This window comes from Leucopleurus acutus (assembly GCF_964270905.1).
Source record: "Leucopleurus acutus genome assembly, chromosome: 4".
Taxonomy (NCBI): Eukaryota; Metazoa; Chordata; class Mammalia; order Artiodactyla; family Delphinidae; genus Leucopleurus; species Leucopleurus acutus.
The window spans coordinates 111,020,103-111,046,676 of record NC_139146.1 but is presented as its reverse complement, the minus strand read 5'-3'; the positions used below and the strand labels follow the sequence as shown (position 1 = coordinate 111,046,676).

The 26,574-nt window shown below is 38.5% G+C and overlaps 1 protein-coding gene across 1 annotated transcript; it reads left to right on the top strand.

The window, feature by feature from the left end:
* Window positions 1-6,646: 6,646 nt before the first annotated feature.
* On the top strand, window positions 6,647-8,919 carry CXCL10 (C-X-C motif chemokine ligand 10). The gene is made up of 4 exons (XM_082837727.1): window positions 6,647-6,760; window positions 7,287-7,413; window positions 7,644-7,733; window positions 8,164-8,919. The coding sequence occupies exons 1-4, from the start codon at window positions 6,700-6,702 to the stop codon at window positions 8,195-8,197; spliced, it is 312 nt and encodes a 103-aa protein (XP_082693853.1). The 5' UTR covers window positions 6,647-6,699; the 3' UTR covers window positions 8,198-8,919.
* The last annotated feature ends 17,655 nt before the right edge of the window (window positions 8,920-26,574 follow it).

The following is a 26,574-nucleotide window of genomic DNA, read 5'->3' as shown; positions in this document are numbered from 1 at the left end:
TGACACTTCTCTAACTGCATACGCTTTCCCTTCCTGGCCATTTGTCTTAAGTACAATCCATACTTTAAGGTTCATCTGAGCACTCCTGGTCTTAATGAATATAATCGCCTATGAACCCCCATAGTATTTATTGTCTATACCACTCATTTGTCACTGATCATACTGTTTCTTTTGTTGATATTTATTGTTTCATATTTGTTGGTCTTTCCAATTAGAATGCAAGTCCCATCAAGGACAGACAATGGATTTTATCCCTCTCAGTATCCCTTGAGATTAGCCTGCTTCCCTACACAAAGTACAGACATAATAATGAGAACAAGTACAACTCTCCTCATTCTTCTGCTTCCAAAACCACCCACAAACATATATGCAATATGCACTGAAGAGACTTGCATTCCTTCATTCATTCAATGCATAATTGCAGAGAACCTCCAATGAATAATTTAAAAGTGTTTAGGTGTACCACCCTTTATATATTTACCCCATAGTCCTAGGAATAAAGATTTTGACCTATGCCTAGCTGAGAATACCTATATTGATTCTACCTATCTGAATCTATGCTAACTTCTGGGGAAACTGTAGTTTTCTTAGGTTAAACTTGGTTCCTAAAGCTAGAGGAAATAGTAATACCCATGTCCTAATGTAAAAATGTGATGAGTCAATGGAAGTTCTTTCTGAAGATGTATAACTCTTATTTGTGCCGTTGCTTAAAGTCTGGAAAAATTTATACATCTATCCATCCATCCAATACTTACTGAATACCTTCCATATGCCTGGTGATGCTCTAGTTGCTGGGGATAAGCTCTGAATAAGACTGATAAGGTCCCTGCTCTTTGGGGGCTTATATTTGAATGTGAAGAAACAGACATTAAAAAATATAAAAAGTAAACTAAGCAAGTATCAGAGAGTGAGAAATGCCAGAGAATTAAAATAAGGTCATGGCTGCTCTAGATTGTTTGGTAAGAGAAAGTACTATAATATTTAGCTAAAATCCAAACATCTAGAAGGAACTACCAACACAAAGAACAGGGGGAGATACAGAAAACTGCTAGTTTAAAAAAGGCCTCTGTGACTGGAGTATAGTGGTTGAGAGGGAACAGTGTGAGATGAAGCTGGAGAAATCAGTAGCAGCTAGATCATAGAGGACCTAGTAAAACAGCATACAAAATTGGATTTAATTCTAAATATAACTGTAAGTTATTGGAGGGTCTTAAGCAGAGGAGTGACATGATGACTATGGGTTTTTAAATTTTATATTAGAGCATAGGTGATTAACAATGTTGGTTAGTTTCAGGTGTACAGCAAAGTGATTCAGTTATACATATACATGTATCTACCCTTTTTCAAATTCTTTTCCCATTTATGTTATTACAGAATATTGAGCCCCATTCTCTGTGCTATACAGTAGGTCCTTGTTGGTTATCTATTTTAAATACGGCAGTTTGGAGACGTCCCTGGCAGTCCAGTGGTTAAGACTCCCACACTTCCACTGCAGAGGACACAGGTTTGATCCCTGGTCAGGGAACTAAGATTCTGCGTGCCGCATGGGCGCGGCCAAAAACAAATAAATGTGTGTGTGTGTATATATACATACATATATATATATATATATATATATATATATGTGTGTGTGTGTGTGGCAGTGTGTACATGTCAATCCCAAACTCCGAATCTATTCCTTCCCCACAACCCTTCCCCCCTGGTAACCATAAGTTCGTTCTCTAAGTCTGTGAGTCTGTTTCTGTTTGGTAAATAAATTCGTGCATATCTTATTTTTTTTTTTAGATTCCCCATATAAGCGATAGCATACGATATTTGTCTTTCTCTGTCTGATGTACATCACTTAATACGATTACCTCCAGGTCCATCCATGCTGCTGCAAATAGCATTATTTCATTCTTTTATATGGCTGAGCAATATTCCATTGTATATATGCACCACATCTATTTATTTATTTTTTATTTTATTTTTTTTTGCGGTACGCGGGTCTCTCACTGTTGTGGCCTCTCCCTTTGTGGAGCACAGGCCCAGTTTCTGACACAGTTGGGGGTCGAGGGTATCCTGAAGCTTGTGTTGGCCTGCTAGTGGACAGAGCCAGGACCCAGCTGTCAGGGTAGGATCTGGCCTGCTGTGGACAGGCTGGGTCTATAGGCTGTGGGATTGTAGTTTTCTTGTGTCTGGTGTCTGTTTCTTGGTTGGTGAGCCTTGTCTAGAAGTTAGTGCAGGTTTACTGGAGGGAAGGGCCAGTGCCTGCCCACTGCTGGGTAAAGCTGGGTTTTGGCCCTCTGGTGGGCAGGGCCATGTCTAGAGGCATGTCTAAAGGTGGCTGTGGACTCAGAAAGTCCTTAGGCAGCCTGTCCTAAGCCTGTTAGGACTCTCCAAGACCAGAGGGTAGGTCTGGCCCAGGCTCCTATCAAATTACTGCTTTTTCCCTGGGCCCCAGTGCACATGAGATTTTGTGTGCACCCTTTAAGAGTAAACTCTCTATTTTCCCCAGTCCTGTGGGGCTCCTGAAATTAAGACCCACTGGCCTTCAATGCCAAATGCTCTAGCAGTTCGTCTTCCTGGTGCAAGACCCCCAGGCTGGGGAGCCTGACGTGGAGCTCAGAATTCTCACTTGTATGGGAGAACTTCTGCAATATAATTATTCTCCAGTTTGTGGGTTGCACTCCAAGGGGTATGGGATTTGATTTTATCGCAAGTCCGCCCCTCCTACTCATCTCATTGTGGTCCCTTCTTTATATTTTTGTTGTATAAGATCTTTTCTGGTAGGTTCCAGTCTTTTTCATCGATGGCTGTTTTCCAGATAGTTGTGATTTTAGTGTGCTCATGAAAAGAGGTGAGCTCAAGGTCTTTCTACTCTGCCATATTGGCTGCTCTCTGGAAAACGGATTTTTAAAAAGTATGATCCAACTGTACAGCTTTTACAACAGGCATAATTTATATTCACTGACATAAACAGGTTAAAAGTTAAATAACAGAAAAAGATATATCATGCTGACAGTAACCAGAAGAGAGCTGAATTAGCTATATTTAAGATACCAGACAAAAAATTGTCAGTAGAGACAAAGAAAGATAATTTATAATGATTCAGCAAGTCACAACAGTTAAAAGTAAGAATATAAGAAAAATGTGGGAGACATCTATATTTCTGATGAAAGAGAAGTTGAGTAGGCTGATGAATATAACCGAGGAATTGTCTAATTGCAGAAATAACAAGGTGCTGAATGATTAAATCTATTTGCAGTGTTTTAAAAATTGCAATAAAACCCAACTCTTAAAGAAACAAAATTTACATATTTTAACACAATTAGAATACAAATATCAGAACTAGGAAGAAATAAATGCCTTTTTTCCCCAGTCACAAAAACCTCAGGATCACAATGTTCAATATAATCTAAACTGGGACTTCCCTGGTGGCGCAGTGGTTAAGAATCCTCTTGCCAATGCATGGGACACGGGTTCAAGCCCTGGTCCGGGAAGATCCCACATGCCACGGAGCAACTAAGCCCCTGCGCCACAACTACTGCGCCTACGCTCTAGAGCCCGTGCGCCACAACTACTGAAGCCCACGTGCCTAGAGCTCGTGCTCTGCAACTAGAGAAGCCATCACAGTGAGAAGCCCACACACCACAACAAAGAGTAGCTCCCGCTCGCCGCAACTAGAGAAAGCCCATGAGCAGCAATGCAGACCCATGCAGCCAAAAATTAATTAATTAATTAAAATAATTAATTAATAAAACGAATCCAACTGAACATGGTCTGTTTTAGGCAAGGAAACTACCTTTTAAAAATACTATAAGTAAATAAATGTGTATCTATGTGATTGTTTACTAACACGTGTATATCTGTATATATGTGTTTAACATATATATACTACAGCATTTTTCATTTCAGCATGAATTCAGTGTAAGATAGATACATCTTAAACCTTTTCTCGGTGTTTAATTACTGAGGCATCAAAATAACATCAAAGATGGCTTCAGGGCTTCCCTGGTGGCGCAGTGGTCGAGAGTCCGCCTGTCGATGCAGGGGACACGGGTTCGTGCCCCGGTCCGGGAAGATCCCACATGCCGCAGAGCAGCTGGGCCCGTGAGCCATGGCCGCTGAGCCGGCGCGTCCGGAGCCTCTGCTCCGCAACGGAAGACGCCACAACTGAGAGGCCCACGTACCGCAAAAAAAAAAAAAAAAAGGCTTCAGCCAATCAAGATAGAATGGAAATCAGAAATCCAAATGAAGAACAATGTTCTCTCTGAGAGGCAGCATAACAAAGTTGTTGAGAAAATGGACTCTAGAGCTAGTTACTGGGTAACATGAGTCACTATTTAAGGAGTAAGTAAGTCAATATTCATAAAGCACTTCAAACAACACCTGGCATACAGTTAATGCTATGTAATACTTAATTAAAAATCAATTAAACAAATAAGAAATATTTTCTCATTAACAACAATCCACTAGCAGGCATCTACCTCAACTCTCCTTTTACTTTGCTATATAGACAGCATCTTAGATGAGAAGTGAGATACTAACAAAAGTAAAATTATCACCATGTACCTTTTTATTGTTCAATGTTGAACTGTTCAGTGCCTCTTCCATCCATGATGTCAGACATTTCCCCAAAAAATGTTTGGCATTTTTACTCACAGTCCAATTTTTATTCTGCACAAACAGCCGTGGGAGGGCCCCTCCACGTCACTGTCTTACACAAACCTTTCCCTCATCAGAAGAAGGCCTTTTTACTGAGTGAAAGTCTTCTCGGCTCTATCAGTCTCTGCCTCACTTCCCCTCCTTCTGAGCTTCCAGTTTCCCCACAGTTAAGTCCACTCACTGACTTACCCACTGGGAAGCTTAGCTCTACCCAGTCCCTGGAACAGACCAACCTGGGATCCAGCAATTTCCACCTCCCCAAGCAACACCTCACTGCTCTGATGACGGATCTCCTGTACCTGAGGTTCCAAGTCTTATGTGTGTCCAGTTTTCAGATATGGGCTTTTATCTTGGCCTCTATGCCAAGCTGTAGGCCAGTATCTGCCAGGTACACTAGTCTAACCCTAGGATGGCAGACCTACCTTTCCCTGGACTATCCCTACATTGCTGCAGCCTAGCTGACTATGAAAAGACCTCCCAAATACTTTCCTAGGTTCCAAGTATCACCTGCATCTGATGCCTGCATTTAGAATAGTATTTCATTTTGTATCCCCTGTTGCCAATCACTTGCAAAGAACACAACCAGACTATATAACCCTTGGATATTGGTGAACTTCCAACACATGTTATACTACTTGAGTATCACCTACTTCTTACTGATGGTGTCAGCCAAGTACTACTGAATGCTAAGATAAGAGGCCAAGTTTCGACCCTATTTGGCCCTATTTGCCCAGTTGAAACTGTGCTTATTTCAGTTATCAATGTTACCAGCTCAAAGGTTAACACTTTTTTGCCTTTGCTTTCCATGCGACATTCTCTTAGTGCTGTACCCATCTTAAATCAACCTCTCTATTTCCATTCTGTTCTCCCGTCTCTATTTATGCCCCTCTTTTAAGTTTATTTCCTAAAAAAGCATCTTTCGTTTTTTGGCAATAACTCTACTATAGCTACAAATCCTTTCTTTACTCCATTCTGGATATTGTCTTATGATGTTTTCATTCAGGGACTGACTATAATACATGAAACTTGTTTAATAACATACCAGAAATCAGATAACCAAATGAGTAGTGTTTTCCCTAGAAATAATTATGTTGGAAGCTATTCACTTATTCTAATGATGTTATGAAAAATCAGAGCATTTCTGGAATTCCTTGAACCTTGCCAGTTCTATATCTTTGACCTCGTCCAAGAAGACCAAACCTATTACTCTGTAATACTGATCAAACACTGCAGTGCTTGGCTAAACTACTGTTTCCAAAAATTAGATTTACCTCCAGAGGTTGAAAAATTACTATTACTGTGGAATTTTAAAAAATTATCTAGCCTCTGAAAGTATTACCAAAATTTAAAATAAATGTTGGAAGAAAAGCATCATAGTTAGAATAAATGGATGGCAACCTTTGTATGACCTAACATAGTTATCTAACCTTGAAGATTATTCTTCCACATATAAAATGATTTCCTACCTTCTTACAGAATTACTGTAGAAATAAAACGAGAAAGTACACAACATCTCTGAAACCCATAAAATGTGAATAAATGTAAGATATTCATATTTGTGCCTTACTCCTGCAAATTTAAAAGGATTCAAAACAAAATATTAAGGCTTACTTGTTTTAAAACTGTGTTTAAGACTTTAACTTGAGTTAAAGTTGACATTTGCATTTTTCAGGAGGTGCGAGATGAGAATCCAAGCTCCATTTTTTTAAAAACTATTTATATTTGCAGTAAAGTTATGTTTTTCAAGAAGCAGCTCATGATTTAGAAAGTGAAACGTAGCTCACTCTTACTGAAACAAAGGAAGTGGAGGGAAATTCCATAACTCAGAAGCCACAATAAATACAAATAATATCTTTGATTCTGCAACACGGGACTTCCCCAAGGAACAGACACAGGTTTTCCTAAGTCAACTGTAATGTTATCCAATCAGAGTTGGAGAGGGAAAGTGCCTTTGCAAATAAATACTGCAACCTAGCCCGATGTTTTCAGAGACACTCCTCAACTGTTTAGGCAGTCTGAGCCTACTACAGAAGAACCTTCAGTTGCAGCACCATGAACCAAAGTGCTGTTCTTATTTTCTGCCTTATCCTTCTGACTCTGAGAGGAACTCAAGGTAAGGAACTTCAAGGGATATTTAATTTGTAAGATCAGAAATAGGACTGGGTATAAACTCTTTAAGTGCAGAAATAATGTATTTGCAAAAGTTTTACAGCCTGCCTTTTAAATGAAGGGTAAATGAGCAGAGATTCCTTCTGGTCAGAGTTTACAGTCAGAGAAGCAAGTGGAATAAAAGAAAGAGAGAAGGAGGAAGGTGGGAGTGAAGAGGAAGAGGGACAGACAGAGAAAGAGGGACAGACAGAGAAAGTGTGAGGGAAGGAGGAGAAAGAAGATGAGACAGGTATCTCCTTAGTTAAGTAACTATATGACCTGGGCTCAAGGGTATGATCTTACAATCAACAAGTTGCAATTCCATTCTTTCAGAGAATCAACTAATTAATCATACAGAGCTGTATGATCACAGACTGAGTATGTGATTACACAGAGGTACAGGTTCAGCTAAGTACTACCCAATCCACATTAAATGCCTAAAATGAAAACTGCGCTAACGTCGTCTGCTGTACCTGTTTCTTTTCCTGCAGAAATACCTCTCTCTAGGACTACACGCTGTACATGTATCAAGATCAGTGATCGACCTGTTAATCCAAGGTCCTTAGAAAAACTTGAAGTGATTCCTGCAAGTCAATCTTGCCCACGTGTTGAGATCATGTGAGTAAAATCCCACCTAATGATCACCTCCCTGGTTGTAATCATACAATTAAATACATGATGATGATGACAAAAATCAGTAAAGGGTTTGTGATGATTCTAAGACTTCCGTACAGCAAAGGGAAACATCTAAAGTGAAACCTAAATGTCTGACTTTAAAACTGTATATTCCGTCTGTTTTATTGGCCCAATATTGTTTTAAATATTTTCATTCCTATTTACTTCTATAGTGCCACAATGAAAAAGAATGGGGAGAAAAGATGTCTTAATCCAGAGTCTAAGACCATCAAGAATTTACTGAAAGCAATTAGCAAGGAAAGGTAGGTTTGCTATTGCTTGCAGAAGAACTGCTCTTTAAGAAATGTTGATCTTGTGATGTTAGAAATATCTGCATAGGGCTTTCCTGTGGAATTCTTGGCTGAAAACGGTGTTACCACCATGCTTCCACTACCTCCATCTATTTATATACTGAGGTGTCACCTTGTGTGGTATCAAAAGTTACCCTGATCACTGTCTAGAAGTGTCAATAGGTCACTTTAACCTTAAAGCAGAGCTATAACTATCCAAGCAAAGATGCCAAATTTCCCCCAAGCTTTTCCTGGCCTTAAAAAAGCATCCCGTGTAACCCACAATCATTGCGTAGCAGCAGGAAAGCTAACCACCCACTTCACCTATCTATGAATTCAGCATGTTCCAAGCAGAATTCAGACTGAAGTCAGAGTCATTTACACTCTGCTTCTCTTCTTACAGGTCTAAAAGATCTCAGACACAGAAAGAGGCATAATCACTGCACGACCGATAAGGATGGACCACAGAGAAGCTATTTCTGCCGTCATTTCCCTACACACAGTATATGTCAAGCCCTAATTGTCCGTGGATTGCAGTTCTCCTAAAAGGTGACCAACCACAGTCACCAAATTAGTTGCTACTTCTCCTGCAGGGCGGTAGATGGCTCATCATCCTGAGGTGTTTGGTAGTAACTCTGCCCTGGCACTATACTATAAGCTATGCTGAGGTGCTACGTTCTTCGTGAGTGTGCCAAGCCCTAACCCTGCTACTGACAGCTTCCTCACCTTTTCTATCTTCTAAAGGGGGTTATGAAGGGGCCTACCCCTCTGGGCTTCTCAGGGATCTTAGAATCTCAAATAACTAAAAGGTATTCAAAGCAATAATACAATCTGCCTTTTAAAGAAAGATCTTTACTCCATGGGCTTCTACTGCCATCCCTCCAAGGGGCCCATATTCTTCCGGGTGTTATATACATAATTCCAAATACACAGAAGCAGCTAGAAGTATCTGGAACTGTATGTGAAAATAGTATTATTTAGTCAAATACTACACAAAGTAGAATTCTTAGATGTATATGTTTCTTATATTGTTTTCAGTGTTTATGGAATAACTTGTGTAATTAAGTACTGCAATGGGAGAAATTTTAAAATTTAAATACATGTTCTGCAATGTTATGTAAGACAACTATGCTGAATGCTTTTCAAAATAAAAGTAATGTTCTCTCCTAGAAATATTAAGAAAGATTATTTAACTGTTTAGAGACCAAAACATAATAAAGTAATTATAACTACGATGAAGTGTCTGGTGGGTCATTTGGGACATTTATTTCATAAAAACCTTAGACTGGAGAATCCGTAGCCTAGAGAAGAAGTAAGGATGGGTAGAGGACAAATGAGTTTTAGGATTACCATATTCCTTCCAACTATAGTCTCCTGGAAGGCCCATCATACAGGAGTCCTCCAGGACTTATGTGGCATAACAGAGCTTGGCCTGAGCTTCAGATCCTTAGAGCCAACTTTCTATGAGACATTTGCAACTCAACATCCCATGGAAACATCAAACTCCAAAACGTCTTAAATTAATTCCTCCTTCCCCCAGATCTACTTCTCCTGCTCTATTCTATAGACTAGTTTAATAGCACCATCATCCATTCAGTTCCCCAAACGAGAATTCTAGGAGTAATTCTACACTCCTTCTTCTCCCTTGCCTCCCATATCCAATTTGTCATCAAGAAGGTATTTGCAATGCATTTAGTTAGCAAATTATTAGTATCTAAAACGTATAGAGGGGACTTCCCCGGTGGTCCAGCGGTTAAGATGCCACGCTTCCAATGCAGGGGGCCCAGGTTCAATCCCTGGTCAGGGAAGTAGATCCAACACGCCACAACTAAAAGATCCCGCATGAGGCAATTAAGACCCAGCGCAGCCAAAATAAACAAATAAATAAAATATTTTTTAAAAAATAAAACATATAGAGAACTCCTATGAATAAAAAAGGAAAAGACAGCTAGCTGAAAAACAGGAAACAAATGAATAGGAATTTCACAAAAGAAGAAAACACAAGCCCTTAACATATGAAAAGATGCTCAATTTCATTAGTAATCAGGGACATGTACTTTCTCTTTTTATTTTTTTTAACATTTTTATTGGAGTATAATTGCTTTACAATGGTGTGTTAGTTTCTGCTTTATAACAAAGTAAATCGGTTATATGTACACATATATCCCCATATCTCTTCCCTCTTGCATCTCCCTCCCTCCCAACCTCCCTATCCCACCCTTCTAGCTGGTCACAAAGCACGGAGCTGATCTCCCTGCGCTATGTGACTGCTTCCCACTAGTTATCTATTTCACATTTGGCAGTGTATATATGTCCATATATACACTATCACTCTCTCACTTTATCCCAGCTTACCCTTTCCCCTCCCCATGTCCTCAACTCCATTCTCTACTAGCTCCGTGTCTTTATTCCCATCTTGCTCCCAGGTGGTTCTTCATGACTTTTTCTTCTTTTTTAGATTCCATATATATGTGTTAGTACACGGTATTTTTCTCTTTCTGACTTACTTCACTCTGTATGACAGACTCTAGGTCCATCCACCTCACTACAAATAACTCAATTTCATTTCTTTTAATTGCTGTGTAATATTCCATTGTATATATGTGCCACATCTTCTTTATCCATTCATGTGTTGATGGACACTTAGGTTGCTTCCATGTCCTGGCTATTGTAAATAGAACTGCAGTGAACATTGTGGTACATGCCGCTTTCTGAATTATGGTTTTCTCAGGGTATATGCCCAGTAGTGGGGTTGCTGGGTCGTATGGTAATTCTATTTTTAGTCTTTTAAGGAAACTCCAAACTGTTCTCCATAGTGGCTGTATCAATTTACATTCCCACCAAAAATGCAAGAGGGTTCCCTTTTCTCCACACCCTCTCCAGCATTTATTGTTTCTAGATTTTTTGATGATGGCCATTCTGACCGGTGTCAGATGGTATCTCATTGTAGTTTCGACTTGCATTTCTCTAATGATTAATGATGTCGAGCCCCCTTTCATGTGTTTGTTGGCAGTCTGTATATCTTCTTTGGAGAAATGTCTATTTAGGTCTTCTGCCCATTTTTGGATTGGGTTGTTTGTTTTCTTGTTATTGAGCTGCATGAGCTGCTTGTAAATTTTGAGATTAATCCTTTGTCGGTTGCTTCATTTGCAAATATTTTCTCCCATTCTGAGGGTTGTCTTTTCATCTTGTTTATGGTTTCCTTTGCTGTGCAAAAGCTTTGAAGTTTCATTAGGTCCCATTTGTTTATTTTTGGTTTTATTTCCATTTCTCTAGGAGCTGGGTCAAAAAGGATCTTGCTGTGATTTATGTCATAGAATGTTCTGCCTATGTTTTCCTCTAAGAGTCTGATAGTGTCTAGCCTTACATTTAGGTCTTTAATCCACTTTTATTTATTTTTTTTATTTTTTATTCTTTTTTTGGTACGCGGGCCTCTCACTGTCGTGGCCTCTCCCGTTGCGGAGCACAGGCTCCGGACGCGCAGGCTCAGCGGCCACGGCTCACAGGCCCAGCCGTTCCACGGCATGTGGGATCCTCCCGGACCGGGGCACGAACCCGCATCCCCCGCACCGGCATGCGGACTCCCAACCACTGCGCCACCAGGGAAGCCCCACTTTTATTTTTGTGTATGGTGTTAGAGAGTGGTCTAATTTCATTCCTTTACATGTAGCTGTCCAGTTTTCCCAGAACCACTTATTGAAGAGGCTGTCTTTTCTCTATTGTATATTCTTGCCTCCTTTATCAAAGACAAGGTGACCATACGTGCATGGGTTTATCTCTGGGCTTTCTATCCTGTTCCATTGATCTATATTTCTGTTTCTGTGCCAGTACCATACTCTCTTGATTACTGTACCTTGTAGTATAGTCTGAAGTCAGGGAGCCTGATTCCTCCCGCTCTGTTTTTCTTTCTCAAGATTGCTTTGGCTATTCAGGGTCTTTTGTGTTTCCATACAAATTGTGAAATTTTTTGTTCTAGTTCTCTGAAAAATGCCAGTGGTAGCTTGATAGGGATTGCACTGAATCTGTAGATTGCTTTAGGTAGTATAGTCACGTTCACAATGTTGACTCTTCCAATCCAACAACATGGTATATATATCCATCTGTTCATATCATCTTTAATTTCTTTCATCAATGTCTTATAATTTTCTGCATACAGGTCTTTTGTCTCCTTAGGTAGGTTTATTCCTAGGTATTTTATTCTTTTTGTTACAATGATAAATAGGAGTGTTTTCTTAATTTCACTTTCAGATTTTTCATCATTAGTGTATAGGAATGCAAGACATTTCTGTGCATTAATTTCGTATCCTGCAACTTTACCAAATTCATTGATTAGCTCTAGTAGTTTTCTGGTAGCAGCTTTAGGATTCTCAATGTATAGTATCATGTCATCTGCAAACAGTGATAGCTTTACTTCTTCTTTTCCCATTTGTATTCCTTTTATTTCTTTTTCTTCTCTGATTGCCATGGCTAGGACTTCCAAAACTGTGTTGAATAATAGTGGTGAGAGTGGGCAACCTTGTCTTGTTCCTGATCTTAGAGGAAATGCTTTCAGTTTTTCACCATTGAGAATGATGTTTGCTGTGGGTTTGTTGCATATGGCCTTTATTATGTTGAGGTAGGTTCACTCTATGCCCACTTTCTGGAGAGTTTTTATCATAAATGGGTGTTGAATTTTGTCAAAAGTTTTTCTGCATCTATTGAGATGATCATATGGTTTTTATTCTTCAACTTGTTAATATGGTGTATCACATTGATTGATTTGCATATATTGAAGAATCCTTGCATCCCTGGGATATATCCCACTTGATCATGGTGTATGATCCTTTTAATGTGTTGTTGGATTCTGTTTGCTAGTATTTTGTTGAGGATTTTTGCATCTATATTCATCAGTGACACTGCTCTGTAATTTTCTATTTTTGTAGTATTTTTGTCTGGTTTTGGTATCAGGGTGATGGTGGCCTCATACAACGAGTTTGGGAGTGTTCCTTCCTCCACAGTTTTTTGGAAGAGTTTGAGAAGGATGGGTGTTAGCTCTTCTCTAAATGTTTGATAGAATTCCCTTGTGAAGCCATCTGGTACCGGACTTTTGTTTGTTGGAAGATTTTTAATAACACTTTCAATTTCAGTGCTTGTTATTGGTCTGTTCATATTTTCTATTTCTTCCTGGTTCAGTCATGGAAGGTTATGCCTAAGAATTTTTCCATTTCTTCCAGGTTGTCCACTTTATTGGCATAGGGTTGCTTGTAGTAGTCTCTTAGGATGCTTTGTATTTCTGCAGTGTCTGTTGTAACTTCTCCTTTTTCATTTCTAATTTTATTGATTTTAGTCCTCTCCGTCTTTTTCTCGATGAGTCTGGCTAATGGTTTATCAATTTTGTTTATCTCCTCAAAGAACCAGCTTTAATTTTATTGATCTTTGCTATTGTTTTATTGTTTCTATATCATTTATTTCTGCTCTGATCTTAATGATTTCTTTCCTTCTGCTACCTTTGCAGTTTTTTTTTCTTCTTTCTCTAGTTCCTATAGCTGTAAGGTTAGATTGTTCATTTGAGATTTTTCTTGTTTCTTGAGGTAGGCTTGTATAGCTAGAAGCTTCCCTCTTAGAACTGCTTTTGCTGCATCCCATAGGTTTTGGATCCTCGTGTTTTCATTGTCATTTGTCTCTAGGTATTTTTTGCTTTCCTCTTTGATTTCTTCAGTGATCTCTTGGTTATTTAGTAACGAATTGTTTAGCCTCCACCTGTTTCTGTTTTTTACGTTTTTTTCCCTGTAAGTCATTTCTAATCTCAGAGTGTTGTGGTCAGAAAAGATGCTTCATATAATTTCAATTTTCTTAAATTTACTGAGGCTTGATTTGTGACCCAAGATGTGATCTATCCTGGAGAATGTTCTATGCACACTTGGGAAGAAAGTGTAATCTTCTGTTTTGTGATGGAATGTCCTATAAATATCAATTAAATCTATGTGGTCTATTGTGTCATTTAAAGCTTCTGTTTCCTTATTTATTTTCATTTTGGATGATCTGTCCATTGGTGTAAGTGAGGTGTTAAAGTCCCCCATTATTATTGTGTTACTCTCAATTTCCTCTTTTATAGCTGTTAGCATTTGCCTTATGTATTGAGGTGCTCCTATGTTGTGTGCATATATATTTATAATTGTTATATCTTCTTCTTGGATTGATTCCTTGATCATTATGTAGTGTCCTTCCTTGTCTCTTGTAACACTCCTTATTTTAAAGTCTATTTTATCTAATACGAGTATTGCTACTCCAGCTTTCTTTTGATTTCCATTTGCATGGAATATCTTTTACCATCCCCTCACTTTCAGTCTGTATGTGTCCCTAGGTCTGAAGTGGGTCTCTTGTAGACAGCATATAGATGGGTCTTATTTTTGTATCCATTCAGCCAGTCTATGTCTTTTTGTTGGAGCATTTAATCCACTTACATTTAAGGTAACTATCAATATGTATGTTCCTATTCCCATTTTCTTAATTGTTTTGAGTTTGTTATTGTAGGTCTTTTCCTTCTCTTCTGTCTCCTGCCTAGAAAAGTTCCTTTAGAATTTGTTGTAAAACTGGTTTGGTTGTGCTGAATTCTCTTAGCTTTTGCTTGTCTGTAAAGATTTTAATTTCTCCGTTGAATCTGAATGAGATCCTTGCTGGATAGAGTAACCTTGGTTTTAAGTTTTTCCCTTTGATCACTTTAAATATGTCCTGCCAGTCCCTTCTGGCTTGCAGAGTTTCTGCTGAAAGATCAGCTGTTAACCTTATGGGGATTCCCTTATGTGTTATTTGTTGTTTTTCCCTTGCTGCTTTTAATATTTTTTCTTTGCATTTAATTTTTGATAGTTTGATTAATATGTGTCTTGGCGTGTTTCTCCTTGTATTTATCCTGTATGGGACTCTCTGTGCTTCCTGGACTTGATTAACTTTTTCCTTTCCCATATTAGGGAATTTTTCAACTATAATCATTTCAAATATTTTCTCAGTCAGTTTCTTTTTCTCTTCTTCTGGGACCCCTATAATTCCAATGTTGGTGCGTTTAATGTTGTCCCAGAGGTCTCTGAGACTGTCCTCAGTTCTTTTCATTCTTTTTTCTTTATTCTGCAGTGCAGTAGTTATATCCACTATTTTATCTTCCAGGTCATTTATCCGTTCTTCTGACTCAGTTATTCTGCTATTGATCCCTTCTAGAGAATTTTTAATTTCATTTATTGTGTTATTCTTCATTGTTTGTTTGCTCTTTAGTTCTTCGAGGTCCTTGTTAAACGTTTCTTGTATTTTCTCCATTCTATTTCCAAGATTTTGGATCATCTTTACTATCATTATTCTGAATTCTTTTTCAGGTAGACTGCCTATTTCCTCTTCATTCGTTAGGTCTGGTGGGTTTTTACCTTGCTCCTTCATCTGCTGTTTCTCTGTCTTCTCATTTTGCTTAACTTACTGTGTTTGGGGTCTTCTTTTCACAGGCTGCAGGTTCGTAGTTCCCATTGTTTTTGGTGTCTGTCCCCAGTGGCTAAGGTTGGTTCAGTGGGTTGTGTAGGCCCCCTGGTGGAGGGGACTAGTGCCTGTGTTCTGGTAGATGAGGCTGGATCTTGTCTTTCTGGTGGGAAGTTCCACATCTGGTGGTGGTTTTTGGGGTGTCTGTGACCTTATTATGATTTTAGGCAGCCTCTCTGCTAATGGGTGGGGTTGTGTTTCTGTCTTGCTAGTTGTTTGGCATACGGTGTCCAGCACTGTAGCTTGCTGGTCATAGAGTGGAGCAGGGTCTTGGCCTTGTCATGGAGATCTCTGGGAGATTTTCGCTGTTTGATATTATGTGGAGCTGGGAAGTCTCTCGTGGACCAATGCCCTGAACTTGGGTCTCCCACCTAAGAGGCACAGTTGCTGCGCTCTCCTCAGTGGCTCCAAAGCTTCCCCCCGGCCACCCGCAGAGGAACATGTACTTTGGAATCATTATGATATACCATTTCATACCACCAGACTAGAAAAATTTTTTAAGTTGGGTAATAGCAAGTGTCAGGAAGGTACCTAGAAAATGAGATACCTCTACTTCTGATGAAAGAGAAAATAGCTATAACTATCTTGAAAACCCATCTGGTATTATCTTATACAATTTAACATGTGCACACTCTATGCCCTAGCAATTATACTACTATGTAGACACTGCAGATAAATTCTTGTATAGGATATTTATGAGAGAATGTTATAGCAACATTGTTTATAGTAGTAAAACTCTGGATATAAATCCAAATGTTCATAAATAGAATGGTAAGTAAATTAGGGTATTTTAATTCAATGGAATATTATACAGCATGGAAAAAAATGAAGTACAACTATATACATCAACATGGATGAATTTCAAAAATAATTTTGTGGGGCTTCCCTGGTGGCGCAGTGGTTGAGAATCTGCCTGCCAATGCAGGGGACACGGGTTCGAGCCCTGGTCTGGGAAGATCCCACATGCCTCAGAGCAACTGGACCCATGAGCCACAACTACTGAGCCTGCACACCTGGAGCCTGTGCTCCACAACAAGAGAGACCGCGATAGTGAGAGGCCTGCGCACCGCGATGAAGAGTGGCCCCCGCTCGCCGCAACTAGAGAAAGCCCTCGCACAGAAACAAAGACCCAACACAGCTAAAAATAAATAAATAAATGTATAAAAATAATAATAATTTTTAAAAATTTAAAAAATAATTTTGCACAAAAGAAGCATGTCACAGAAAAGTGCATGCAGCACGATTCCATTTACTATAAAGTTTTAAAATAGGCAAAGTTAACATTGTACAAAGACCCTTGAACACACAAGTTTGAATTATGTGGGTCCACTTACATGGGGATTTTTTTCAATACGATCTGCAGTTGGCTGAATCCATAGATGTGGAACCACAGATATGGAGAGCTGACTGTAAAGTTATACATGGATTTTTGACTTAGGGGGACAGGTCAGTACCTCAATCCCTACTTTGTTCAAGGGTCGAATGTTATTTAGCAGTAAAGACATATCTGATAAAAACAAAAAACAAAGGAATGATAAAGTTCAGGATGGTGATTATTTCAGGAGGTGAGAAGGAAATGTAATCAGGGAAGAGCACATAACGGGCTTCTGGACTAAGGTAAAGTTCTATTTTTTACCTAGATAGTGGGTACATAAGAATTTGTTCTTTAATCTGTACCTACACACTTTAAATTTTTAAACACATGCTCTATTTTGCATTAAAAAGGCAAAACAAACTAGCAAAGAAACAAAAAACTCCAGAATGTTACCAACTGTGAGATGTCTTCATGTATGTCAAACAACTTCACCCAGCAAAAATGAAAGAATAAGAGAGCTATCCCTGGGGATGTGATGTGCAGCATGGTGACTATAGTTAATAATGCTGTACTGCACATTGGAAAGTTGCTCAGAGAGTAAATCTTAAAAGTTCTCATCACAAGGAAAAAAACTGTAACTATGTGACAGATGTTAACTAGACGTACTGTGGTGATCATTTCACAATATACACAAATACTGAATCATTAGGTTCTAAATCTGAAGCTAATATTATATGTCAATTATACCTCAATAGGGGAAACTGAAAAAATAAATAAATAAAAATCTAATGCAATGTCAAAAAAGAGAGAAAGCGAGAATACTAACACATTCTGGCATATAACAAAGGAATACAGCATATGACCATTACTATGAAAACCTTAACTGGATTACAGCAAAACTGAAGTGGCAGAATTTCTCCTTCCTGCCCTCTCATTTTCTTTTTCTTTCTGACCCCATGAATCTATACAAAAGGTCCCTCTCTTATTCTCAACTGACTGTGAACTAATTTTCAGGAGGCATTAACCAATAGAGATTTAAATTGCTCTCTGTTCAAAAGCAGGGCATTCATTTAACAAACATTTATTTATCCCCATTATATACCAGGTTAAAAGAAATTACTACACTGTAAGTTTATAATTTACTATTAATGACAAAGACAAAGGTAAATAAATTTGAACTGAAAAAATTCCATGGACTGAAAAACTTCCAAATGTACAAAGAAAGCAGAGAAAATCAGGGAAGCCTTTCCTGGGAAAGCAATGGCAATCTGGAATTTGAAAGACACATATATATCTGATAGGTAGAAGGATAAAAGTGAATTCTAGTAGAGGAAAGAGCATGTACAAAGACACAGGTGTGAAACAGCATATTCAATCTGGAAGAATGTAAGCTTAAAGTTAGAGGTATGGATATTGTGGGAAATGATGTTGGAGAGACAGACAGGAATTAGATCATGACAGCCTTTCTATTCTTAGTATGCCATCACCATCATTACTATTTATAAGCTATACACATATTATAAAACACACCCCCCAAAATGTACAATATTGCTAGACTACGCTGTAGTAACAAAGTTCTCAAAATATTCAAGACCTAACACAATGAAAGTTTATTTCTTGCTCAAAGTTCCATGCAGGTTGGCAGGGCCTCTATGCTAACTCAGGAAAATAGTCTCCCTCTATCTCAATCAAGGGTTGCCATGTCAGGAAGAGAAGGATGGAAGTGGCATACTGGCTCTTAAATACTATAGTCTACACTGCCTTGTCCAGAGCAAGGTATTGACATTCTTAATTGCCACAAGGGATATAAACTTGAAAGGGAAAGTGTACTTGTCTCTTCCACAAATAGAAAAAAATTTTTAATGAGATTTTTTAAAATTACAATATAAGTCAGGAAACAAGGCTCATGCAGAAATCTAGTTCAGAAAGAGAAGTCTAGGCAGATATTTAAAAAAATAAAAGTCTCTATTCCTAAGGAAGTTAGATAAGAGGTGAAGAAGAATGTCTTTTCTGAGCAAAAAGCTCTCCATGTTTGATGTACACAAATAAAATTTGATGTAACAGTGAACAAAATGGACATATCTACTGTATTACGGTCATGTTGTAAATCTCAGGGGGAGACCGAGAACCTCTTTTTCTGGGGAAATAAATGGCCCACGGTGATCAATATGTTGCAACCTGATTTAGGAACATTGGCCTCTTACAAAGAAGGGGAAATGGGAAAGAGAAAAATGATTGTAATTTTATCTCTCAATTTTCTTTGTCAGACCATACATAGTTAATTTGCTGTCCCATATCTAGACGTTGATAACTGACTAACACTGTTCTTCCTCCATTCAGAGACTGGCTGAGAACCTCAATAGAGCAGTAAGAATACAATACTTAATAAGTCATTAAGGCTTGTGTGGGCCTCTGTTTTCTCAAAATAAAAGAGAAGTAGAAACAGAAATCTTCCAGAAATGTTGCTAAGAGAAGTAACTGTCAAAAGTTAATTTAAATACTATTTCTATGTGATAGGATTATGTATGATTTTATTTCTTTTTGATTCTGTTTTCTAAGTTTTCTATACAGAATACTTTTACTGTTTTTACTTAGAAGAAAAAATTTAAGCAATTTTCAAAGACACTGAATTTCAAGTGTCAATCTTAAAGGGCTAGGATTTATGTTCTCAGTGACCTTCATAAAACTAATCATCTCTGAAGAAAGATCTGAATTGAAAACAGTCATATAGATACCAGAACTTCTCCATGCTGGCTAAAACTTAATACCTTGTGTTGAAAATCGTTGAACTATTAGTGAATGTATTTCAGGTCACCAGATAATAATGCGTATGTCGTCAGTCTCCCTACTTACCCTCTTGCCTGCTACAGTTTATTCCCTATACAACAGTAATTGCAATATTTATAAAACATAAATAAGATTATGTTTCTCCCCTGGTTTTATCCTTCCAATAGAATTCCACCACACTTCACATGAAATCCAAAATCCATCATAGTCTGTAAGGCTCCGCATAAATCTCCCACCTCATTCCTACCACTCTCCACCCCCGCCTTTCTACTCCCTCCATACTGGCCTCCTACTGCTTCTCAAGTACAGCAAACATATTCCCATCACTTCCAAAGCTCGTTTTTTATTCCTTATCTCTGCTCAAATATCACCTTCTCAGAGGCTTTCCTCACCAATCTATTGAAAATAGCACCATTTCTATCACTCTCTATCTCGTTATCCTCCTTTACAGCCTTTATCACTACATGTAAATACAGCTGACCCTTGAACATTGTAGGAGTTAGGCATGCCGACCTCCCCCCAGGCAGACAAAAATCCAAGTATAATTTTCTAGTTGGCCCTCCAGTTCCCAGGTTCCTCTGTACCCGCAGTTCCACATCTCTGGTTTCAACCAACCACGGATCAGCGTAGTACTGTAGTATTTACTGAAAAAAAATCTGCTTATAAGTGGGCTCATGCAGTTCAAACCTATGTTGTTCAAGGGTCAACTGTATATATTTAATTATCTGTTTATTCTCTATCCCCACAAAGTTGTATAAGAGTAGGGACTATACCTGTCTAACTTACCACTGTATCCTTGTTATTTACAAGAGTACTGGACACACAGCCATGCTCAATAAATACTTGTTAACCAAATGAATAAATGAGTTACTGACATTTGCCATAGCTAGAATCCTGTGGAAATCAGTGTTCCCTCCAAGGACAGGACAACCTTCCAAAGACATTAGATAGTTCTTAAACCTTAGGAGAAAGTAAACTTGGAAATAAAGAGAAGCTTACTAGTTTTGTTGAATCATCAGATAGGAACAGAAGGAATGATGACCTTCTCCCATTAAAATACACAATATGCGTACTGGCAAACTGTTTACTAGATGATGAGAGGTCCCTACTGGGAATGGAATTAAGGTTTTAAGCAGGAGTTTATATAACTTTCAAAAATAAAAGTGCTTTAAAACTAAGTCTAATGCTTTAATAGCAGCAACAGCTATTAAGAGGAGGGGGAATCCATGCCCCTCAGGGTTTCATTCTGAGAGATACTTCTTTCAAAATAAAAAATAACTTGTCTTATTTTCCTTGTGATACAGACAAGCATGTTGTTTACATATTATGCAACGTTTTCCCAGGACACTCAAATCTAACTGGAGCCAGAATAACATGGCCCTCTCATTTCCTAGGCTCAGATGCAAGAGAGAAATTCCCTCAGTTAACTTTAGAATGGGAAAAGAGGAGAAAAAAAGAAGGAGAAACTGAAAAAAGTTTAACATCAATCTGACCTTAAGGAGAGTTAAAAAGTCTTTGCAGTGCCGTCATTCCCAGAACAGAACACTTTTACCTTGGTCTGTGTGATTTTCAGGGCTCAACAGTTCCCTAAAATTATAAGCAAATTGTACAAACGTGCACATATCTGTAGCCTTTACCAGATTCTCATAGAGCTCTGTAACCTCCAAATGGCTAAAAACCGTGAGTCTGTCCTAATTCATCACAGACCTTGAACAGACCATATCAGTTTGCAGAGCATTCACTTCAGGCCATAGGGACATCAATACACGCATATCATGTCTGGGTTAACTTACATGCAAATGACACTGGAAATCTTGGGCTAGCTTGGGGATTTATTTAAGAAACCTGAGCTGACTTCAAGAGCTGGGCCCTAAAGGAGATATTAATAGTCATTATTTCCAAGGTATTCCTAGAATTTCAAGACTATCTGAACTATTTTATTAACCATAATACCACCCTTTTTTTTTCTTTTTTTTTTTTACTTCTAGAACCACTGAGGGCACAAACTTGCTCTGTTGTTAGAAATTAAAGACCTGGGACTTCCCTGGTGGCACAGTGGTTAAGAATCTGCCTGCCAATGCAGGCAACACAGGTTCGAGCCCTGGTCTAGGAAGATCCCACAGCCGTGGAGCAACTAAGCCTGTGCGCCGCAATTACTGAGCCTGCGCTCTAGAGCCCACGAGCCACAACTACTGAGCCCACATGCCACAACTACTGAAGCCCACGCACCTAGAGTCCATGCTGTGCAACAGGAGAAGCCACCACAATGAGCCCACGCACCACAACAAAGAATAACCCCTGCTCACTGCAACTAGAGAAAGCCTGTGTGCAGCAACAAAGACCCAATGCAGCCAAAAATAAATAAATAAAAATAAATAAATTTATTAAAAAGAAAAAGAGGAATCTAAGTCTGGAATAAATTATTTAAAAAAGAAATTAAAGACCTCCTTCAAATTATTATATGAGATGAAAGGGAAAGATTCTTGGAGTATTCTCAATTCAATCAAATTCAACTTAGTGAATACTTAACTGTGCACCTACTACCTTCAAGATCCAATGAGGCAAACAAAGACAACATGGTACCTCACCTTAAAATTATTATAATCTAGTGGAAACAAAGCACATATATAAAGAAAATGTCACCAGCAACCAAAGGTAGGAAGCACTAATATTTAGATAACTGGTATTTTAAGTAATGCTGATCAATAAAGAAATCTATTATGTTGGAAGTGATAAACATCTTAGATATAGTTAGTAGAAATACAATGTATTAAATTCAAAGGAATATATAAATATCACTAAAACCCTACAGAGACACAAATTAACTTTTTTCAAGATAAAATTAAAGAATGCTTATATTCTTGCAATCATGTGAGATGAACAGAGATCAAAGTCACATTTTGACTAAATGGAATAGGGATAAAATTAAGACTAAATCATGAATGTGCTGCTCTAAATTGTGTAGGTAATAGGACTTCTCGTCTTATTAATGGTGTGTTATTAAGAAAAGCCCACATAGTAATGAAGTCGACCATAAGCAGAGGCAGAACAATGTATGGTCTACCTAGCTCCACCTTAATAGTGGTACTTGGGAGGCATTTGAGAAGCTTCTGTACAATGAACAAGGATAGTCCTGTTAAAAGGTAAACTGAGGCACACACATTGATATTTTTCAAAAGTTTACTTGAGCAAACATTAATTCAAATCAGACAGTGCCAAACCAAAGGTGGTTAGAAACACTCCATTGACAGGAACTAGGGGAAAGGTTTTTATAGAGAAGATGCAGAAACAAAGCAAGGAAATTATCTGATTGGCTATAACTTAAACAGTTGTCTTACTTGGGAAAGCCTAGTTGGTTGATTGTGATCAGCTGTCCTTAAGTTTCATTTTCTCAGATTCAAGTGCATTGACTGTGGTTTTGGTTTGCTTGTGTAGGCTACCAAGGCATTAGATCCATCTCAATCTAATGGCCTCCTTGTTTAATGACTTTAACAATTCATTTTTTAAAATCTGATTATAGTTATAAGAAATTTTATTAAGTATATATGCTAATGAATTTAGGTCTTGCAGAGCAATTATATCTCCTGATGACTAGTCAGTATAAATAAGTGAAATGCATGTGGATCCACGTTGTCTCATCCTTATTGATGCTCATCATTACTCAGAAGGAATACTAACAGAAGTAGGATAAAAGAGTCAACATTATAAAATCTAAAATAAGTGTAAGAGTTACTCAGGAAAAGGAGAGATGACCTAGGACTGTAGTGTGTTCAGGGAAGATATGACGAAGAAAACAGATTCTGAAGTGGTTGTCTAGTAAAGTAATTGAACTATAAGTGAGATTGTTATTGGGGAGCGTGTAGAAGTCCACCTTGGCCAGGAAGCAAGAATCATAGAATTAGCACTGTAGACAAGACACCATCCATATACACACAAAGATCTCTGTAAATAACTCAACATACCTCTGGGACTAAGTAAAACAATTATTTAGCTTGGAGGAAAAGAATGGATTGAGATAGAAAATACTAGTAACATTAAAATCCCAAGTCACAGATCATTAGATACTGAAGTATCTCATATGTGTTTTGGAACATAAAAACAAAACCCAATTAAATTGGAATTACACATTTTGGGGGAAACAGAAGTATGAGTACTAACATGTATACATCTAGCTAATCACTCAAAATAAAAATTCATAAAGTAACAAATGAATTTTCACAAATTACACGAGTAACCGCAAAGCCTAACTAACAAATACCACAAATACCGAAGAAGAAAAGTAAGATAGAATATATTCACAATGGCAGACACTATAATATGAGTTGAAATGTTAGAGCACAATTTTCAACTGGGAGCACTACCATCATTCCTACCAGGAGAAGTACATTTGAATCTTGCAGTGAGCAGCAAATATAGTTTGAAATATCCAACTTTGTAATTTTTAAAAATTCATTTATTTTATTTATTGATTTTTGGCTGCATTGGGTCTTTATTGCTGTGTGCAGGCTTTCTCTAGCTGCGGCGAGCGGCGGCTACTCTTCATTGTGGTACACAGGCTTCTCATAACGGTGGCTTCTGTTGTTGCAGAGCATGGGCTCTAGGCATGCAGGTTTCAGCAGTTGTGGCACACGAGCTTCAGTAGTTGTGGCTCATGGGCTCTACAGCGCAGGCTCAGTAGTTGTGGCACACAGGCTTAGTTGCTCCGCGGCATGTGAGATATTCCCAGATCAGGGCTTGAACCCGTGTGCCCTGCATTGGCAGGTGGATTCTTAACCACTGCGCCACCAAGGAAGCCCCCAACTTCATAATTTGAAAACCAAAACAGTAACAATTATTATTTTTGTAATAAAAACTACAAAAAAATAAACTTCATACAATCCTCTTAGCTGACAGGAATTCTGAGAAGACAGAATAAAAAAGTTTTTAGAGTAAGCCTTAGTATGAACGCTATATGTTAACATTTGCTTGCTATGAACATAATAGGCATTTTTTGTTTCAAGGGAAGTATATATGTTTTATTTTAAAATCAAGTTTGATTTTTGCGGTACTATAGTACAATACAAAAGGGGCTCTTAGTTCCCAAAAGCTAACTTCTGTTGCATCTGCTATTTCCTCTATTTCAAGACTTGCAGATCCTCTTGACTCTGCAGGGTGTAAACCAAGAACGTTTTCAAAATTACACCATTTAGATTCTGACTTCAGGTACCAACAACTGGTGGGATCAGAAGGGGATAGTTATTAGGTTGTGGACACTGACATGTAAAAGAAATGGACAAATATTTACTTATTTCCAGTATAAATTAAGTATATATTGCAAAGGATGAAATCTAACCTTATTCTGAGAAAAGAAATCCAAAAGTAATATCTGGAATTCAACTTTGATTCAGGTCTCAAAGATAACTTCCTGAAATTTACTTTGAATAAAATGAGCAGGCTCTGTGTGTCATTCTACTTCTCTTGACCTATATTTATAGAGATATGTCAGGTCACTGGCTGACTACGAGGTAATGAAAGAAATTTCAGTGACCACACATAATGAGGAATACCCACTTTGCAAAAATATTCGGAAGGTAACAAACGGATGGTTCCAGCCATCAACAAGCAAAATCAACAATTCCTGAGGAGTGGGAGAATTAGATTTCTGGAGTCCCTATGTTATAATATTCAGAATGTCTAGTTTTCAACAACAAGCAAGTCATAAAGCATACAAAGAAATGGGAAAATACAGTCCATTCAAAAAGAAAGAATAAACTGACAGTAAACCATTCCTGAGGAAACCCAGATATTCACCGGACTTACTAGACGAAGATGTTAAATCAACCATCTTAAATATGCTCAAAGAGCTAAAGGAAACCATGCACAAAGAATAAAAGGAAACTGGGAAAAATGATGTGTGAAGAAAATGAGACTGTCAATAAAGAGACAGAAATTACAAAAAAGGGACAAATATAAATTCTGGAGCTGAAAAGTAAAAAACTGAACCGGAAAATTCACTAGAGGGATTTATTAGAAGTTTTGAGCCAGCAGAAGAAAGAATCAACAAATCTGAAAATAGGGCAATTGAAATTATGGAGTCTGAGGAGCAGAAAAAAAAAAATTAAGAAAAAAGCACAGGGCTTCCCTGGTGGCACAGTGGTTGAGAGTCCACCTGCCGATGCAGGGGACGCGGGTTCATGCCCCGGTCCGGGAGGATCCCACGTGCCGCGGAGCGGCTAGGCCCGTGAGCCATGGCCGCTGAGCCTGCACATCCAGAGCCTGTGCTCCGCAACGGGAGAGGCCACAACTGTGAGAGGCCCGCGTACCGCAAAAAAAAAAAAAAAAAGCACAGAGCCTAAGGGACCTATGCGATACCACCAGATAAAGTAATATGCTCATAATGCAAGTCCCAGAAGGAGAAAAGAAAGAGAGAAAGGGATCGAAAGAATATTTACAGAAATAATGACCAAAAACTTCCCAGATCTGATGGAGCACATGGATCTACACATCCAAGAAGGTCGGTGAACTTCAAGCAGGATAAACTCAAAGAGATAGATAATAATCAAATAGTCAAGATTCAGAGACAAAGAGAGAACCTTGAAAGCACTGAGAGAGAAGTGGCTCATCATATACAAAGGCTCTTAATAAGAATAACAGTCAATTTCTCATCAGAAACCATAGAGACCAGAAGGCAGTGAGATGACATATTTTAAATGCTGAAAGAAAAAAAACATTCTGTCAACCAAGAATTCTACATCTGGAAAAACTATCCAAAAAGAATGTAGGAGAGGGACTTCCCTGGTGATGCAGTGGTTAAGAATCCTTCTGCCAATGCACAGGACACGGGTTCGATCCCTGGTCTGGGATGATCCCACATGCCGCAGAGCAGCTAAGACGGTGCACCACAACTACTGAGCCTACACTCTAGAGCCTGCATGCCACAACTACTGAGCCCACTCACTGCAACTACTGAGCCCGCATGCCGCAACTACTGAAGCCCACGTGCCTAGAGACTATGCTCCGCGACAAGAGAAGCCACCACAATGAGAAGCCTGCACACCACAACGAAGAATAGCCCCCTCTCGCTGCAACTAGAGAAAGCCCGTGCGCAGCAACGAAGACCCAACGCAGCCCAAAATACATAAATTTTAAAAATTAAAAAAGAAAAGGAATGAAGGAGAAATAAAGACATTTCCAGATAAAAGAAGCTAAGGGATTTCATTACCATTAGACTTGACC

Excerpts from the sequence above, each read along its gene's own strand:
- CXCL10 (XM_082837727.1), top strand. The coding sequence starts at position 6,700 with ATGAACCAAAGTGCTGTTCTTATTTTCTGCCTTATCCTTCTGACTCTG. Across the intron at positions 6,761-7,286 it reads GACTCTGAGAGGAACTCAAG|AAATACCTCTCTCTAGGACT; the intron begins GTAAGGAACTTC and ends CTTTTCCTGCAG. Across the intron at positions 7,414-7,643 it reads TGCCCACGTGTTGAGATCAT|TGCCACAATGAAAAAGAATG; the intron begins GTGAGTAAAATC and ends TTACTTCTATAG.